Raw genomic sequence first — 20,599 nt, 5'->3', positions numbered from 1 at the left:
TCATAGGTCAAGGCTCAGGTGTCAGATGTTGAATAGCTCCGGGCATACTTTAGTCTAGCCTCTAAGAGAAAACAATTCAAGTTCATGAAACACATTTGGATTTTTTAAGACGGGGCAAATAACAAAATGACAACATATTAGCTTTTTCCTAATCCTGGGATTTTTCTTCACCGATGACAGACTTTTGGGAGAGACAGATGACAACACATGAACTTTATCACGACTGTAACAAGATAATCTGGCCTCGTATCACACATCGCTCCCATTCCGAGACACTTTATCAGTTTAAGCCGAGTCTGAACACACTACAGCTGTCTCTTTGACCTGCGACAGGCGATCTCGCTGCAGGTTAGGATGCTGAGTTGGCTCACGTTACCAACTACGGCCACGCCGTTGACGCAGCGAAGCAGCTGAGAACACTATGGATGAACCGCGGCCTCGCAAATGGATGTGACGGATAGATAGATAGATAGATGGATGGATATACGGCCGCATGGGAAGCCAGACAGGTGACGGCAAGACGGCCAGGCAGATCCATGTAATCATACTTTAGATACGAAAGTGGATGCTCCAGTCTTGCTGACTGGGTGGCATTAATTACATAAATGATTATGCATTATTTTACAGTGAATGTAATTTCTGTATGGCAAGTTGAGAGTTGTACCTTTTGTGGTGAATAATAGGTCAGCCAAAGGGTCAATTATCCAACTCTTATTGAGGATCAACACACTCATGCATTCCTTTAGAACTAGTTTTTCTGCTCTTTAAAAAATACTGTTTTCACCGGGGGCGAAGAGGGCAAAGAGGGCGAAGCTTTGGAAAGGGGAACGACTATCACGTTTCCAATACATCTCTTCTGAGAGACAGAAGAACCTTCGTACCTGTCGCGGGTATAAAACAGAGAGGTGTCAAAAGTGAAACGCGATCGGCATATCTGACAAAGGCGATTGCCACGAGGGATCAGTTCAGAGGGAGAAAGAGCCGCGTCCCTCACAGCAGATGGGAGCTTTATCGTTATGGCCGGAGGGGCTCGGGAGCCAGACGAGAGAGAGAGACCACAAAAAAGGCTGGAAACGCGGCTGGGCTGTGACACATGTCCCACCGCGGAGGGGGATTTTCACTCACCTGGCCTTTGGTGTGTCATCGTGTTACCAGCCCTGTCATGAGCCTCCACCCTGTCCGCCTGCGCTCCATTGTCCCGTACAGCATGTGGACAAGGGAATGAAAGAGAATAGATAATGAAAAAGAGAGCAGGCTAGGCAGTGGGAGTGAGCCACATTCGGGGCCCTTTGTTGCCTCTGTATCTTTTTTTTGACAGTGCTAAAGTGAGGGATAAAGCTGATCAAAGGGTTGCATGTGATTGCCCTGGTGGGTGTTGAGGCAGCGGGAGTGAATAGAGCGGTGGGGTTCTGGAGGATGAAGAAGCTCGTCGACAGTGATATCATGCTTCATCGTGCAAAGATATTGAAAAGGGGCACCTGTGGATCCCACACCTGGGTTTCTACATCGTCCGATGTCTGTCAGCATTCGTCTCGTTCGAAGAAGTATAAAAAACTTCACTTTAATGACAGCTTTTGTTCTGCTTTTTTGCACAATGCGAGAGAGAAAGGGAGAGTGTTTGTGTGAGGATCTGAGGGGAAGAGAGTGCCGTAGTCATAACACACCCCAGATGTGCTTAAGCCCAAAATAAGCAACGGCTAAAGCCAGTTTTACTGCGTTGAGTCCTATTTACACGGATGTAAAGACAGGCCTTCATTTGGGTCGTGTAGAAAATTGTGCATCCTCAGAATTAAACAGTTGAAGCGGCGGAGGTGAAACGCAAGACAGCCGACTATACACTGAAACACACTGGAAACCATGATCCACATAATGTACACAAAGGTGCACTCGACTCTGAATTTGAATTGTTTTGACGGAGGTATTTAGGATATAAACAAAGTCCGTTACAAGCGAGGATATAAAAGTAACACTTAGAAACTTGAGCCACTCAGAGCTCAGAAATGACTTCAACCTCAACGTCAAATACCTTTTGTAATGGAGCTGTTTTTCTAAAAGGACACACACACACACACACACACACACACACACACACACACACATTTTTGTAGGTGCATGTGTGAAAAAGTGCACCTTGGGGTTCTTCACTTGGAGGCTGAGTGTGCCAGCCTGCTGGAGGTGCCGCGAGATCAAGAACAGTCCACCCCCCAGGTGGTACGGCTAAGCTTTCAGGGGTTAGAGGTCATAGACACCGGAGTGGTCACACACGTGTCAGAGCACTATTTACAACTGGGGAGGCCCACCTTTAGACCACCTACAACTGCTCGTCCTCTGCAATACTGTACATCTGCAGGAGGTGCTGTGCTTTGGGCTCCACTAGGTGGCGGTACAGGTCCAGATACAGCATCCTGTCCTGGCAGGAATGGCTCTGATCATCCGTCAAGAGACAGTGTGTAACTTGTCTGATCCTCTGCTATTAAATCAGAGGCCTTGTGCTGCTGCCGACCTTGGCCGAGACTCCCTTCAAAATTAGATTTTAATGTCCTCCTGGTTCTATAAAGCTTAAATAAAAATAAATAGAATCTAAACCACAATCAGATAATATGACAACTCATAAATGTTCCTCTAAAATGAGACCATAAAGTGCGGTTGGATACAGCTTCACATGCATAAGTGGCCGTGTGTGTGTGTGTGTGTGTAAAACTATGTTGTTAATTTGAAATGGGCCCATAACCTTTGGGATCCTGTTCAAGGTCTCCTGCGTGGTCAACAGTATTGGAATGTGTTGGTTGTCTCAAGCAATGAGGCACACTTACTAAATTTATTATTCAAATATTTAAAATAGAACAAAACTCTACGCGCAACACGAGAGCATCTCCTCTCATTGCAGCGCCATGAATATCTTTTGATCCCCGATCTGCTTCCCGTGATCGTTCTCCATTACACTCGTCCATCCGAGTCCTCCAATTCCATGCTCGGTGGAGAGACATGCTGTGCATTACTGTAGATGCAGCACGTGCACACTGGATGACACATAGCTTATTTATACACCCACCATGACAGAATGGCTTAGGTTTTGTTGGTGACATTTAACAATTAAACATATATAAATATGTCTTAAATGAGAACAATCAATAAAAAATATATATATAATGGGAAAAAGCACTATACTGCATGTCACATGTATGGATTTAGCAGCTGTACAACAGGACGTCGATTACGGAACAGGGAGAACTGAACTATTTGAGATTCACTTGATAATAACTGACTTAATAACTTCATTTTTTTCTATGATACCTCTTAAGTTGAAGTTAAATATCCTGAACCTAAGCCTCTGACAGCCATGAGGGATTCTGTGCTAGTGCCAGCAGTTACTTCCTTGTCTATTTACATTTAGACATCAGTCCCATAGAGTGGTGAAGTCCCGCCCCTCCATTTCCGGGACATGGGTCCTCAAAAGCAAAAAAATATCAATGCGATTCAATGGGTAGATACAAATTATTTTCTGGTCCCGTTTGAATTGTGCCATGGATTTCACATATGTTCTTTGTGATATTTAAAGAAAATGTTTCACGCAAAGAAGACGACAATTAAGCGCGAAGAGTTTTGATAAAGTTAGGTTTTGTGTGAGCCGCTTTGTGAACTACAGCTCCTCGCTGTTCTCGTCGCGAATGATATACGTCACCACCCGCCGAGTCCGAAGTCCGCCGAGATGGCTGTTTCTCTGCTCCACTTCACCGCTTTTTTCCAAGGGCAGAATAAAAGTATCGAAAGGGGGGAGAACCACTATAAGTCGGGTCATGTGGAGAGCCTCAACTTCGCCGATGGGGAGATGGCGATGACGTGACGTCACATACGCGACACAACATGTAGTCTTTATCATTGTGTTTTCTCAATGAATTTTAACTGAAGAATTGCACAATAAACGGTCAAACTCTTGACATGGAAAATTATAATTTAAGCCTATAAACAACATTTGTGTAATCCAAGGCATAACGACCGGGGGATCAGATAATAATTATTTTCCGTCCATTGAACACCATTCATTTTTTTCGCTCCGAAAGGACCCATGGCGCCGTTACTTCCTGCTTCCGCTTCGGCACTCTATAGAGAATTATTTAACCTTTAACGCAAAAAAATAAATAAAAAACCCTAGTTCTGTATGTGAATCCACTCTAAATGTATTGGGGTTCAGATTCTACAGGGGGACAAACTACATCATGAGAAGCCCGAGAATTTTGCACAATATCAGTATATATATATGTGCATGCTGTCTCCTACAAGCATGGAAATGAACATGTCGCCCTCTGGTGGTTGAAAGCAAACAGTAGTGTGCTTGACCTCCAAAAAGATTATATACATCCAGCAGTGGAGATTAGAGTGTCGTATATTTTACACCATAATCTTTTTTTTTTTTCAATAAATATCTCAAATTTGTGAAATTTAAAATATAATTTTTAATGAGGAATCAAAACGAGATTCCATGCTGAAAAGCTGATATTTCCTCCGAAATGACTCAGTGAAGGTGTTTGTAATTGACAAAACCTATGTTGGTGGGCTCCTGAGAGCTGCTGTGGTCATCAAGAGGGACATGGGAAGTAAATCGCTCAGATAAGAATAACGCAGAGCAAGTGTAGCCAGGTCTTTGTTCTCGGTACAAATAAATCTGCATGAGACAAACCCACGGTGGTGGGGAACAGGAAGAGGAAGAGGACGTGGAGCAAATGCATCACTGGGAGGAAGCAGCAAGGTGTGCCAAAACATGTTTAAGTGTTGGATTGTGTGTCTGGATTCATTACTGGAGCAACGTCTGATGTGCCGTCATCGCCTCGCATTTAGGCGCACACTTCCTCTGGGTTTGACGACTATGAGTCTTCAACTCTGACTGCAAATTAAGTCAACGGTCGATAGGGATACAGTCTAGAGAGATTTCCCCCACGGGATATTTTCTATTCCTACACGTGGCTGAGTTTTATCTTCCTACAACACATCTATTGAGTTGAATGGCTTCCCTTTAGACAGGTTTCAACGAAGCTGGACGTTTGTAAAGCTCACTAAGCGGGAGGCCTAACAGTGGCAAGGCTGTTGTATTGATTGTGTTGTCATATTGTACAGGTGTTACACACATTCACACGGTGTTGCTGAGACACAAAGTGACTGTAAACGCTGTAGAGATCCACTGAACAGACAAAATAAAATCAAAAATGTAAAATAAATAATAAATCATCAGTGAAAGATTTAATTCCGTATAATTGACCTATGTATTTTCAAAGCTCTGGAGTCAGATATCTGTCAGATATCTATATTATAAACGATGTTCAATCTTAAAGCCATGGAATGAAGTAAAACAGCAGCAGCCATAGTTATATTTTGTGTGAGTAAAGCTCTGTCACAGCTTCATTGATAATCTCTCCTTCCTGGGAGTTGCTGCGCCACCAGCTATAACTAAATCTGTAGTAATCCATATAGACAGGTCTGCAGGGGCCCTTAATATAAATGAGTAGTTGATCCTCGGTGCCATTAGATAATACTTTTCTCCTAATGACGGCCCCGGATGATTCAGAGTGTTCCCCTAACCATCCCCTGCCTCACTGTTGGATGCTGAGACACTTACCTAACGTCGAAAAACTAATCAATATAACGACATTCAAATGAACGACGGCGAAGGTGACAGTCGATCGTTCACCATTGTCAGCTGGTGGGATTCTGTGTCCATCTATGTCTGTAACGCCTGTGCCGGGAGTTGAAGGCCGTGTGAGGTGAGGTTTTTTATCCACTTATACCGAAGATAATATGGAGTCAGACAAGGTCACACTTGAAGTGCTGAGGGCATGACTACAATCAGGGGCCCGTCGGCGTGAACGCTTCAGACAGATTGTAAATCAATGGGTTTCACAAATGATTGACACTCAAAAATTGCTTTTGCAGTCCTACAGGGGACTCGCATGCTCATGACTGGGTCACAATTTTGACGTTCGATTTATATAGTGAAAGAAAAATGCAGCAATCAAGCCGAGAAAGAAAAAATACAAAATTCTGCCCTAGAAAAAACTCAAAAAATGATAACAAAATAACGTAAATAATTGGTGAATGCAACATGAGAGGCTTTTGAACACAACTCTGAGAGTACAAAAGTCTAAATTATGTTCAGACACAGATAATATTACATAAGAATCTGACTTTGTTTTAAACTTTATTTTAAACTTTATTTTTGAGTTTAGAGGTATCACCTGAACTCCCTCTGATTGACTGCAGCTTAGTGTACCTGCATAATTACCTTCTATTCATCCAATTTCTCTCCTCTATGCAATGCGTATTTGAATTGGTGCCTCACTCTCCCACACAATTATGCATAATGGCGTGTTGGACAGGTAAAATTCAAAACGACTGACACAATGGCTCCTGATTATTCACTGAGGATGATGTTCTCTTGCCTTTCTTTTGCCTTAGTTGGAGACCGTTTCTGACAAATCAAACTTTTCTCTGATATCTCCTCGTGCACGGTGAGATGTTGCGGTTCTATGTGTGCTTGTGGCTCCACAGATCCTTCAGTTCGGAGGGCCGCTGCTTGTCTCTAGAACCCCTTAAGGGCGGACTAATTCTCACGTACAAGCTTTCCTATTGAAGCGTATTTTGCAGAATGCCTTTGTCCTTTTCACACTTCGGAGGGAGTGAAAGAGGTGACAGACCGTTTTGACAGTAATTGGATGGTTGATTGTTGTGCTGGGGGTGACCTCAGGCAAAAAAAAACTAGCACTGTCATCCACTCTTATAGCCTGACAAAAACAACTGGTATTAGTATCCGTTAGCCGTCTCTTGCCAGGCTGCTGTCCAAAGCAGGAAACAACTGTTGAAAAAGCAACGCCTCATCTTATATGATGAACACAGACCTTTCATTTACATACACCTCATTTTGCAGTTGCAACCACTGACATCTTTGCCCTAGAAACCATTTCAGATCTCTCTGATCAAGTCCTACACCAGTGAACGCTCTCTTTGTCTCAGCCGCATAAAGAAAACTTTCAAGCCTCGTACCCATGATCCCACAAAGGCTCACCCAGTCGATCAGCTGGTCATTACAATCCTGTAGACCAAGCAAATGATTGAAACCACACAGAAAACTAAACTACAACCTTCCCGTGTTTGCCAGAGTTCATTATAGCGCATGCTAGCTGGTTGGAAGATAGCTCTGCTTCCCTTTGCAAGTGCAGCGACCCAGAAGTGTAAAGGCTTACTAGATGGCATCCAATCCTCCGAGAGAACGCCCCCCCCCCATCCCCGTTTTATAAGGCGTTGTCTGACCTTCTTTGAACCGGCCAGATTTCAGCGCACAAAAAGGGAAACATTTAAGGGCAAGAGGATGTGCGACAGCTGTCTGCTCAGTTGTGCATGAGATGATAGACATCGGGGAGGCTTTTATCTGGGTGCGTTTCTCAAGATTCACCTCACACAAGGATGAGCAGTGAACACGCCTGATAAATGTAGAAAGGGTTGGGTGCTCCCTCCTGTGCAATGCTCAACGCTACCCAATGAGAAGCAGCAGCAAGTATGTGTGGCATCTGGTGCTCATATAAGACTGTGTTCCTGTAGATACACAGGAATCAGTGCATATGGAAACTACTTTGTACATTTTCATATATCGGGGGGAAACTCCTACGTGACACATGCAACTAGGTGTTTTAAAAAATGTCTTTAATGAAACACATTTTCTCTGGGAATATCTACAAAGTTCAGATTTGACAGTTGTTACCTGCGCTGTCTCTAATCCGATCAGACAAGTCAGTCACCACCTTCCCACACAAACAACACGCACGGACCAACGTGCACCGCACACACGCCCCACACCGGCTCGATCGATGCACGGTGCCATGTGAGAGCTGTGTGTGATGAGTAACCAGCAGGGGGATGGGTCAATGGGCGGCTGCTCTATGACTGTTCCTGTGTATTCTCATCTGCACCCGAGGAGCAGCAGCAGCAGCAGCAGCAGAGTGTGTGAGAGAAGCTGCGTCTGACTTGGAGTTTAGAGAAGCGTGTTGGTTTTAAAGCGTGGAGGTGGCCTGAAGAGGAGAACAAAGGGACTTCACTCTCTGGATGAGGTAAAGTAACACTTTCATCCTCCTAAATGTAGATGACTTGATGTTGGAACTTCTTTCTTTCTTTCTTTCTTTCATTTTACTACTATGTAAATGATGATATGCAAGTCTGTTGAAAATGAAGCAAACTTTCTAAGAGTTTGCAAGCATGTGCTAATTTAATAATCCTGTCTGGGGTTGTGTCAAGTCATGCATTTGCATAAAAATCCGTGGTGCCCATACTCTTGCTAAAAATACTTTTTTCTTTCCGGCTTGCTTGTTGCACGAGGGTAATGTCACTCTTTAGCTCCTATTTAAGATCGTATCACCTCCTAATTAATTACAACAGATTTGATCCAGATCATGCAATTATACAGAAATTAAGGATAACTTAAAAAATATGAAAGTGAAAAACATGCCTGTTGATTTCTAAATGCTTACTTATACATCTGCCAAAAGACTTTCTTTCAGTCCTTTAGCACAAGATCTGTAGTTCATAAATAAGGCTTTAAAATCTTTTGAATGTGTTTTTAAAAATCCACCATAAATGACTTAAAACAGCACACTGAAACAGGGCATGCTCTCCTTTTTCACCACCCCTCCCAGGTATTTGCCCTTTTCAAAGTTTTTTTAATGAATTCATTGGACTTGGAGTGTTGATGAGTAATGAGGGGAAGTAAGAGGTGACTGAGGGTTCCTCTGACGCACAAGGCCCCCTGCACATCCATCCCAACATCACTCACTGTGGCCTAATGTAAATGTCTATGCTTATCTGTTAGTAACAGAAAATGCTGCGCTATCAATACAACATTCTGGGCATAGCACCATGTATTTCTCTTGGACACATATACATATACATAGAGTCAGATTCCTTACCGCTCCGGTGGATTAAGCACCTCACTCAGCTTTGCTTTGCTCTGTGTGAGTCTGTGGCAGACATGATTTATAACGTGTTCTCCAACAAATTATTAATGTGACACACGACGGATGTTTTACAGCATCTTCAGGACATTGTTCTGCACTGGCACCTAAAATCCCTTTCTATGATGCGGATGGGAACAGGAAGTGGGTTTACATTGGATGATAAATGGTGTTAATAATCGCGTGACTCAACTTGCAGTCTTGATTCCATCACATTAGCAAAACATAGCAATCGTCTTATAATCACTGCTGCAGCAGAGCGACGGCCACGCGGGACAGCTCGTGGAAGTCCATGCTGCCATTTTCATTATCAGAAATGCCGTGCCTTAATCACCTTTTTGATAACAATTTCCACTCATTTACGGCACGGCAGTCATTGGGCACTTTGGACTGATTAAAAACTGTTACACTTCTTCACATCTCGCCACACTGCCATTCATTTTTACATGCTATGTTAGTTTATGGTGTAAAATGCTCATTTGTTGCTCTGTCCTAAAAATGAACTCAAAGCTCATCAGTTCAATAATATTGAGTGAGGATCTTACTCAGAAAACCACGGCAGCTCCGCTACTCTTCTCGTGATTAATAATCAAGCAACTGATTTTACACGTTCCGAGAATTAATGATTGATATTGAATTGCACCGACTGTGGTAATCCTTCTGATTCTATTAAATAAAAGACGTGCAATTCTTGAGGAAGATGGCAAACGTCATCATTTTATAGACGTTTGAGAGGATTTGTCATAATGAGCATATTATGAATTCTTGAGCTATGGTTTTTAACCTTTGACCTCATCAGTTCATCTTTAGTCCAAGTGGACTTCAAGTTTGTGCCTAAAGACAGAAATATGCAAATGTAGGCTGTTTTTTCAGATTAGTCAAATCTCAATCTCTTAATTTGATTGGTAGGTTTAAAATCACTGCAGAGAGAAAACAAAATTGGTGAAACAAATTAAATGAGGTGGGATCGAAATATCTGTTACCTTATTTTTCGACTCCACGTTTGATTTTTGATTTTTTTATTTTAGAAATATCAGTTTCATGCAGGGAATGATCTTTTGTTGTGTGTTTGGTCTATTCATCTGGCCCCTGGTGTACAAACAAGTCTCAGAGTAATCCCGCCGGCAGACAGACTGACATGCATGCAAAGCGGCTAAAAGGCTTAAAAATGCTCAGGTGTACAGTTTTAAGCTTTTAGCACTTTTCTGTGTGAAAGTGAACATTTACCCTACAAGCTTGAATGCCAGACATGATAGACATACTGTACAGCGGTGTAGGGACTGGAGCGCTGCTAGCTTATCAAAGATCGCAGAGACACTGTTCAATTTTACCCGACAATAACCTCCAAAACCGCAAAATTTTCACAGTTGAGTTTGAGAACATGGACAGCCAGCTGGGAGGAAATGTGGGGATTTCCTCAGACGTCCTGCTGGAAAACATGTTCACAATGTTCACAATGAACTGGTAGCCTACATCTCGAAAGCATGAAAACAAGGGATCAACCATAGAAAATGTTGAAAACTATGAACTATTAACAGCGTAATGTTTAAACTATTACAACAAAATAAAGCAGGATGAATGACCACGAGGGACCTTCTGATGTTGACGTGTGTGTGTGTGTGTGTGTGTGTGTGTGCTCGTTGTCACAGAAATGGATGTGGATCACGGATTCTATCGCCAGGTGGATGTCCAGGTTCACGCCCACTACATCGTTGCCTTCTTCGTGCTGGTGATCGGAACCGTGGGCGTTTCCGGGAACGCCTTGGTCATGTACGCCTTCTTCTGGTAAGTGGACGGTTTGAGAGCGGCACCCGTCCATCGTCTAACGCATATCCTGTCAGGGTCGAATCCCAGCTGACATTGGGCGATCTATAACAGGGTCGACATGTAGAGACAGACAACCATTCACACTCAAATTCACACCTATGGCCACTTTACAATCATTAATGAGCCTTGAGAGCGCCATCATTCAACCAATTACAAGTTATACAAACACCATGTTAACCGACAAAAACATTATTATTAATTTAATACAGCCTGCCTCATTATAGACTTTTTCACTAGAGAAACTATTCCGAAGTTCGACTGAGCTGTTTCATATTAGCCTTTCGCTGTTTTCACCTCAGCTACAATCATTTTTTTATAATGGTCCAATAATTATCTTATTTCGACCAGTTTTCCGACAACATTAATCACACTTATAAAGCTTACAGATGGAACAAAAGATCGTCAGGGGAACAACATACAAGCAGGAAGTGAAGCATCATGAGGCATTCTGCATCATGTTGAGTCGAAATTAAGATATTGATGGCTTCTAAATACCCGCTTGCTCATTCTACTGCTATTCAGAAGAACAGTTCTGCACATTCACATTTGCAGGATGACAAGGTGTGATGTGCTTACTTTTGGATTTGGCCCTATTTACTAATTTTTCATGTTTTGGCACGTGAACTAGTCTCATGAAAACATTCTGGGAAGTTGGCACAGTGCTCTACTGTACAAAATAAAGCTGTTTTCATTGTACTCGAGCCATGATTTCATTAGGAATCGGGTGCACTGCTTCTTTAGTAAATGTTCTGCATTCTTAGCTTTTATCAAGAAAGTCTTTTATGCAGAATGGCCCCTTTTAGAGTGATATATAACCATATATTTTAGAGCATGTGGATGATGTTGCTGGTCAAAGTGGTGCTAACTTTAAGTGTTTTAATAATAGTAATTTGCAATAAACAAATAGCACATTTGAGATACCTGATCCAGATAGAATCAAATCTATAATATATGTAATTAAATATATACATTGATTGAATATCATAACTGGTCACTATAAACCAAAAGTTCCTTAAGTATAAAGCCAACCTCATTCTTTGGGATGTTCTTTCCACACACATGTGTTGCAGAGATTTAGAGCGCTGAACGGGGGAAACAGTGTGTTCTTAGATTAGGAAGCACGACCACAAAGGTCTTCACATCAGCCTGCAGGCATTCAATAGCAGGAAGCAGCTCACTGATTTTCTAGCTGTACTGCTTAAATCAATGCATACATTCAATAACTCAGTCAGCGTTTCACATATTTGCATACAGCCAACATTTGTGCTGCAGAACCACTTAAACCACACACTGTAAAGTAAGCATGCGTCCACTCCTCTGGGTGTAAAAGCAACATATCTTCTCTGTGACATTGTTGTCCAAAAAGCGAGCCGAAGAACAAAGTCCTCTTGTGATGACGTTTTATCGGCCTTATTTTAATACGCTTTTAAGACCAAAAACCCCTCAAAACACAGCACCCAGATATATGTTTCATGCAGTATATACACTCTGGCTCCTCCTGGGTATACAGCGCTCCACCGAATGCAGCCGAGGACCAAGTGTTAGATCAAACTCCCGAGTCTGACATGTTTTCTGCATTAAGGTCCGACCTCTAGTGACACGCGTCTATCTCAAATGTCACGTCACTCCATCTCCGCTGCAGTCACACTTCAGCACACACCCACTCACCTGCGTGTAAACACATAAATACACTCCAACTCATCTGTCTGAGGGAATATTTACTCTTTTTGGCTTTTTTTATTTGTATTTTTACAGTGAGTAGGACACTTTGGAGGCTTTTACTGATAAATTGAGCTGATATAAAGTAAATATTCAGTTCACTGCATGAACACTGGCCTTCGGTTTAGATATCTAGGACAAGGAAGCATATGGTATAGTTGTTTTCATTTCAGCTGGGATACATATTCATTCTCCCCTGTAATCCGCACACCTTTTCATGTTGCAGAAAACAAGTATAATAATAAACGTGAGTGTAAAATGCTTCGCAGATGAAAGACATCAGGTGTTCTACACATTTGGCCCCATTTCTTGGCACCATTTCTGGGCGTTTCAATACAACATAATTGGCTACGATTTACAGGCTGTTGCCAAAAATAAGCAATCTGATGTGTGTGTGTGCAGCGAGCTAGCATGTCATCAAAAGGTTATCAAGAACACGGCGTTACTGTGCATTACAGTATAACCGCCTGTGCCAATTTACAGCTTAGAAAAAACACCGAACATCTGCTCACATCCCCACACGTCTGCTAACACCGAGTTCATCAAAACGTGTACACGTGAATGAGCGTTGCATGATTTCTTGAAGCGGGATCGTGTCAATATTCAGGTTGTATCTAAGATATGTTGACAGTTGGCTACATGTTGTATCTATTTGCATTTTTGGACGATAGGAAAGAGCCACGTTTGGGTCAGGACACCTTTGAGGAATTAGATGGAAGATGGAAGGAGTTGCTATCAAGCGAGAAGGCATTTTTATATGGGCAAAAAAAATGGAATTGTGGAAAAATGCTGATTAAAAGTAGGGAAACGCCATCGGTCAAATGTCCAGATATCCATAAAATCCAAGCATTATTCATAATAGTGTGTCAGGATAACATTTACATGTGTATGTATATGATTATTATTGGTAGAGAGGTTCACTCTACCGCCATGTATTACAATGGGTCAGGATAACTGAAAGGACAGATCGACCGACCGACCAATAAAATGTTGGTTTCATCAATACTGCGGTTAGAGAAGCCCAGCAGGTATTTTGATTCCCTCGATGGAAGGCCGTTGGGCTTTTTCCTTTGGATTATTGCATAAATAAACACAAGTTTATACTTGCATGTTTTGTTCAGCAAGATAACCGCTTTTGTGCCTTTTGAAGCCTAAAGGCAATTGGCTAAAATTAAAAATTAAAAAAAATCTAACTTTATCTATCTAACGGCTATAAATGTACTACACCAGGGTCGCATGACTTCACATCACCACCACTAGGCTACAGGCAGACTTGTGTTCAGGATGACGTCTTCTGGTCTCATTTAGCAGCTTGGAAGCAACAGCCTCTTTTAATAAACAGAAGGCGTCAGATCTCACGAGTGAGGTACTAACTCATGCATTTGATGTTGTGCTTGTGTTAAACACGTACCTTATTTCAGGCAAGGTGCCAAAAACCAAACCCACTGACATAATAATAAGCGCAAGTGTGATAAAGCTCCCTTATTTCGGTGCTTTAGGACTCTATCACCCTCATTCACAGGTCTGTGGAGGTGTGCAGGTCTGCCCTCCACCGACACCCCAAACTCCTTCCACGCCAGAGGTTTGTTCTCGACCATTTACGGCACATGCGAACACAGGCGGCTGTAAACAGCCTTTCACTACTGGGAGGCTCAGGCTTTCATGGGGCTCAGAAATATGCTTTTCCATGCAATGACATTTCAATTTTAAGGTCAAATTGGATTTCTTTCTTGCAGGCTATAAAGGTTTTGCTTTCCACAATGAGTCAACTAGGGAGTCCAATGAATCCATTATTACTGGTCTGGAATATTGAACATGGCTTTGTGTCCTTCCGTTTTATGAGCACGGGACCGTTTTAGTGTGTTCACATGTGATCCTGTGATACCCCCGGTAAGAGATGCAATCTTTCATCTTTGATCTGAAGTTGCTATGAGTTAAGAGTAATAGTATGACTGAAAGCGAGTGTATGGATGTGCCATTGTTATTGATTTCCACTCTTCGCTGCCATAGGATGAGGATTTGAGAGTTATTGGATGGATATTACATTGGATTCCTGTCGCTCTACACGAGAATGGGGAAACATGAACATTTAAAATTGTGTTGAACAGCAGTGTTGTAGCTCGTCTCTACTTAGGTTAATCAATTCTGGAAAATATTTTTGTGCAATGTGTTGTTTTGTGAAATACATATTTTAATAAAAGCCTTTTCAATCCTCGTGTGTTTCAGTAACAAGAAGCTACGGACTCCACCCAACTTCTTCATCATGAACCTGGCAGTCAGCGACTTCCTCATGGCAATCACACAGTCACCCATCTTCTTTGTTAACTCCCTTTACAAGGGGTGGATTTTTGGTGAAACAGGTCATTTTTTTTACTTTAAATTATACGATATGTACTCTAGAAATAGCTACATCCTTTATCAGTCAATCTTCTTTCATATTTCGTAAACTTATAGAATCCGTAGTCAAGACAAAGTATGTAAAAACAGCATTTAATCTGAACTCTGAACCCAATGGATGCCCGGCTAGATGAATAATGTGAAATGCAATATGAAGTACTGACTCTCCATTTTATGAATATCATTTAATCCATACTTCCAATCCATTTTTCCTCCACAGGCTGTAAAATGTACGCCTTCTGTGGAGCTTTATTTGGAATCACTTCCATGATAAACCTTCTGGCCATCTCTCTGGACCGCTACATTGTCATCACCAAGCCTCTGCAGGCCATCCGGTGGACCTCCAAGAAACGCACATGTCTCATTATTGCCCTGGTCTGGCTGTACTCGCTGGCCTGGAGCCTCGCACCCCTTTTGGGGTGGAGTAAGTGACTTATTAACCCCTTACTTTTTTACACAACTACCCTCTATATATACTTTCACACCTTACACTATCCATCTTTGTCATTTGTTTGTCCTCAAGGTTCGTATATACCCGAGGGCCTGATGACCTCATGCACATGGGACTATGTGACGTCTACTCCTGCCAATAAAAGTTATACTTTGATGCTGTGCTGCTTTGTGTTCTTCATACCTCTGGGCATTATATCCTATTGTTATCTGTGCATGTTCCTGGCAATCCGCCGTGCAAGCAGGTGAATGAATTATAGGTGAATATGCAGCACTTTGTTGCACTGAACACGTAGAAAATGCTGTTCTTTAACAACTGTATTAGACGGCATTATGCTGTTGCAGTGCAGACTGTAGCTCTGCTCTGCTGTGACATCTTAACAATCTACTGAAATGGGTTTCAGAAGAGGCTAGACGTCACAACAATGCAATTTTCTAGGTGTAACAAAAAGCATGTTATAGTGATGGTAGCCTCCGCATCTCCCTCTAATTCTTCCTTTTTCAATTTTTTCTTTGTGCACATGCAATAATTTGTTTGTTTTACAGATCCTGCAGTACCAGTAGCCTTCTGGTCAAATTAGCAAATTCACCTCTCAGCATATCAGTGTGCACTTTTCCCTTTTTAGCGGTCCCCTCCTTGTAGTTGTCCTCTAAGCACCTTTAGCATGCTAGCCTATGACTCGCTGCTTGCTGTTTCCAATTATGGTACATCCCTTTCTCGTGTTTCATATTTTCTTATATGGAAAATGTATTGTATTTGCTATAATGAAGGGTGTTCCAATCCTCTGAACAAGGGGCGATTAAAAACATTCAAGTTAGGGAGTAAGAAAAATCCGATGTGCCTGTTTTGTTATATTGTCTCACACGGGTCCACAGTACTGCATACGTAACGTAACAAACTGCGTATTTTAGGTGCATTCTGTTTATTTTTGAATTGATTTGGTCTCTGACAAGGCTCATGTATTGACTGCACAGTTCCTTTATCCCTTCTCTCTGTCCTAACAGAGATGTGGAGAAGCTGGGGTATCAGGTGAGGAAGTCGACCCTGATCCAGCAGCAGTCCATCAAAACTGAATGGAAGCTGGCCAAGATTGCCTTTGTGGTCATCATAGTGTTTGTGCTTTCTTGGTCGCCCTATGCATGTGTCACCCTCATCGCCTGGGCTGGGTAAATATAGAGCATGACAAGGGCTCTTTATAATCCAATGATTTGTTTTTATAGCCAAACTGCATTCGTTTAGGTAGAATATAAGATGCTTGGTTGCACCGTGTAATTCATTTCAGCCATTAACCATGACCCATATTCCACCTCTCGTAGAATATGATTATATCTGGCATGATGAAGCGATATGCAACGGGGTCAAGCTACAGTACTGTACCAGTATAGTCACGGCTGATAGTTCTGCTCTGCTCAAACTTCTCACACTTTCAGATACGGAAGCGTCCTCAGTCCCTATTCCAAAGCCGTCCCCGCTGTTATCGCCAAGGCATCGGCCATCTACAACCCTTTTATCTACGCTATCATTCACTCCAAATACAGGTGAGTGCAGTCGTCCAACGGATCTGTGACCCAAGCTTAAAAAGACTGTCCAGGTTCAGCTGATAGAGAATATTTTTTTTTACACAGGGACACCATGGCAGAAAATATCCCCTGTCTACACTTCCTTGCCCAGGCCCCCAGGAGGAAGTGCATATCAGTGTCACACAGCGAGTCCTCCCTCAGGGACTCCATGCTGAGCAGACAGTCTTCAGTCTCCAAAACCAAGTTTCAGAGAGTGTCCTCCATGTCTATGACAGACACGGTGAGTTTTGTGCAGAAAGGGACATGTCCATTTAAATAGAGTTATTTTGTGCTGGCTCTGACTGTTTCTATGGGTCGCCCAGAAAGTTGGAATCAATTGCAAATGTCTTGTCTTTTATAACCCCAAAACAAATGAAATGCATGAATTAATTGACAAATAATGTAATCATCACACCTGGTCAAAAGTGATTACTGATGCATTTCAATAGGATTAAACAGGATTGTGTCTGTAAAAAAAAATATTCCAACTATATGGGCAACAGTGTTGCCTAAAAGTCACAAGAAATTGGTTTAAAAAAACACTTTTCCTTATATCTTAAAAAACTGTGTCCATGCCTTGGAGAAAAGAATTACTACGATAAGAGTGTTAATTGTTTTTCATACTAACTAATGCTCAGTTATTAACCATGTTATTTTCTAGTAATTCACTAGCACTAGTAATGCCACAATAACAAGGCAGATACAAGTCAAACAATGTGACATTATTAAATTCATACATGTTTTAACGTCCCTTTAATGACAGGTGTGGAGTGATGTGGAGCTGGACCCGATGGACCAGAGCCATTGTGTCAGGTCCAGCTATTCCCTCGGAGCCCTGAGGGACAAAGAGCACAAGTCATTAGCTAAGCAGACCCGGGAAGAGGGAAGTCAAAGCCAGGAACAGGTAGGGTAGGTGCTGATCATTATAATTACTGAACTTAGAAAGTCAAAGGCTTTAAAGGCACAACATGTCCTGACATTGATGTATCAAAAAGAGCTACGTCAATAAGTGTTGTATTTGCGTTTTATTCCAGATCCACATCCCAGAACCAGGCTCGCTGAACAGATGTGACCCCGCCCTATCGCCTGAGTGTGTCGACACAGCGATGCCCCCGGCCTCTGGGTTGACGAGGGAGGAGGATGCAACGTTAGAATAGAGAGGAAGGAACAGCAAGGAGAGAAAGAGGATGAACACGGGCAGAGAGGGAGCAGCAAGTTCAGAAGGAGACGGATGAGAAGGGGCCGCGGGTCCTCATCCAGCCAGACTCTCTGAACAATATCGTATGTGTGCACTCCCGAGCGATCATCAGACCCGAGTCAAAGGGAGGCCCTCTGGACCATGGCTGTGGTGAGGCAAAACTAGAGCATGCAGAGCATTGAGAGAGAACCGATGCTCCATTAACAGCCTCTGGACTGTTCTGCTCAAGTCCTGGAGTCAGTACAAAGACTATATAAGCTAAATGTGTAATAATCTATGTGGCTGAGTGTAACACGTTTCTTCGTTCGAGCATGTTGAGGTCATCGTTTACCGCGAAAACCTTTTATCTCGACTGTTTGGCAACGCCACGCACACAAATACATCGTTTCTAATTGTTTTTTGTGCTGTCGTGTAAGCCACAGAGTTTTAATAATAACCCTGATGCACACCACTCCTGTCCGGGCTTGCTGTTGACACGCAAACGATTTGTTGGAGGCAATTCCTCGGTACTTTCAACACCGTCAGTCAAACAAAGGAATATCTCACAAATGGAACTGAAATGTATGACCTTTAAAAAAGGTCAACATATGATGATATGCCAAGAACAACGTGTTAAAGACCCACCGTATTTATTACCAACTTGTTGTAGAGAGACCACAGTTTGTGTTTTGTGATTTTATTTTGTGAGAAGGCAGATTTTTATACGTATGTTTACTTTGTAGCTGAGGCTTATCGGCCCGGCTCATTTAAATGAACAATGAGAAAAACGTGGTTCCTATTTCTTGTGAATGCCATGTCTATACTGCACTGTTAGCATGATCTCTGTGCCTATAATGCATTTATGAGTCATTGTAGAATACGTGTATGATGCCGTGAAGCAGTGTTGATCATGTTCTGTACGTTGCTGCCATTGTGTGATGTCATCATAAGTTCAGGCACCAACACATACATTTATACAACACAAGATTTAAGTCAGCTACTTTGGAAACAATGTTATATCTTTGTTGTAACGCATTTGGCTAACCAAAGTGAGTCAAAGTGAATGTCAGCTGACAGATCTAGAAGAACACACCTGCCACACATATCATGATACCATATAACATCATCCGTTATAAGGAATGAGGCTTCATGGTCTCAGGAAACAGTGTTATGACAGCAATCACTGGAATTTTGCATTTTCCTTCTTCAAATATTCTAGAATTGTTGCCGTTGGTGCTATTTATTTAATCTTAAACTCAATGTTAATCTTGCTTGTATTTGTTGTGGGAAATACATGTTTCAACACATTTCTTTTGCCCATCTTCTTAGATGTTGCAAATAATACACCAAATTTGTTATAAATGGTATCGTACAACTTGTAACCTTCATCGTGAGAAATGTTTTTTTTTTTATAGCTTACGCTGCAGCTATGAAATGAAAACAGGTTCTTCTTTAATACACTATGAAGCGTCTCATATAAAATGTTATGCATAACATCATCATTTCCAGGGAGTCTGTACATATTGTTTCATACATGCATTATAGCACATGCATTAAAGTATTACTACAAATGATTTGTCATATGCGAGAGCCTGCAGAACAAATAATGTTGTTATAATTATTTGTAATTCCACATTAAAGTGCTGTCAGGAAGGTCATCTTTGCATGCATTATACTGTAGAGCAGCAAGAGTAGGTGGAGATAAAGAGAGGGGAGAAATGACACCAACAGATGTCCCATACTAGTCTTAAAACCAGGTCACACAGTGCATACACTTTGCCCATGTGAAACAGGATGACAGAAGCCCATTAATAATGTGGATCTGTTGAATGCATGACTCTATAAGGGAGGTTGCTTTGCTACATTATGCATCCTTTTTTCATTTTTCTACTTGCCTCAAAGGATGAGGCAGTAGAGTTAAACTTAAAGTGTGTTTTTCCTTCAAATTTAAAAACCCAGACATGTCTTTGAACTTTACTTCCAAGATGTCCTGAGTGGTTTGCTTATCCAGTTATGTAAAGATGATCTGAAGGTATGTACTGCAGCCTTACATAAAGGACTAGTGCACTTCAGTGGTTCCATCGCGTTGCACAGGGGGATTCTGCTGCTGGGCTTCCCATTAGTCTATAGCCATATATTGACTTGGCACACATGTAGACGAAAGAAAGTAGAGTATCTAGCCTCAGTTAATGGCTCTCTGTTGAAAATAGCATGCCTTTTTAGTATGGGACATAAAAGGTATATTTATTTAACAATACGTCACAGTGCAAACATCAAAGAAATAAATCGGAAGCACAGTGGCTAACCTTGGAATGCTAAAATAGTGTGAAGCAGCACTGTGATTAAAATCTTTAAAAATTGAACATGCTCAGTCATTTCAATGTCAATCAACTGTTTGATATTTTTCTGAACATCTGAAAATATTGGCCTGATGGTGGTGCGAGAGGAAAAAGGTATATCCACAGCAAATTATTAAAAT

At 41.9% G+C, this 20,599-nt stretch overlaps 1 protein-coding gene across 2 annotated transcripts; it reads left to right on the top strand.

The window, feature by feature from the left end:
- The first annotated feature begins 7,958 nt into the window (after positions 1-7,958).
- opn4xa (opsin 4xa) lies at positions 7,959-19,211 on the top strand. Of its 2 annotated transcripts, none has more exons than XM_084035274.1 (10): positions 7,959-8,093; positions 10,640-10,775; positions 14,763-14,896; positions 15,154-15,357; positions 15,457-15,628; positions 16,389-16,550; positions 16,815-16,922; positions 17,010-17,184; positions 17,707-17,847; positions 17,978-19,211. In XM_084035274.1, the coding sequence occupies exons 2-10, from the start codon at positions 10,642-10,644 to the stop codon at positions 18,098-18,100; spliced, it is 1,353 nt and encodes a 450-aa protein (XP_083891400.1). In that variant the 5' UTR covers positions 7,959-8,093; positions 10,640-10,641; the 3' UTR covers positions 18,101-19,211. The 2 variants fall into 2 exon arrangements, with proteins under 2 accessions (XP_083891400.1, XP_083891401.1); XM_084035275.1 differs by having other exon boundaries at positions 17,707-17,852.
- Positions 19,212-20,599: the final 1,388 nt, after the last annotated feature.

Source organism: Eutrigla gurnardus, assembly GCF_963514095.1.
Source record: "Eutrigla gurnardus genome assembly, chromosome: 19".
In the NCBI taxonomy this organism is placed as follows: domain Eukaryota; kingdom Metazoa; phylum Chordata; class Actinopteri; order Perciformes; family Triglidae; genus Eutrigla; species Eutrigla gurnardus.
This window is presented reverse-complemented; position numbering and strand designations above follow the sequence as displayed.

Bases quoted from the DNA above. Each gene is read 5' to 3' on its own strand.
- opn4xa (XM_084035274.1), top strand. From the start codon at position 10,642: ATGGATGTGGATCACGGATTCTATCGCCAGGTGGATGTCCAGGTTCAC. The intron at 14,897-15,153 runs GTCATTTTTTTT...TTTCCTCCACAG, and splicing joins GTGGATTTTTGGTGAAACAG to GCTGTAAAATGTACGCCTTC. The intron at 17,185-17,706 runs GTGAGTTTTGTG...CTTTAATGACAG, and splicing joins CCATGTCTATGACAGACACG to GTGTGGAGTGATGTGGAGCT.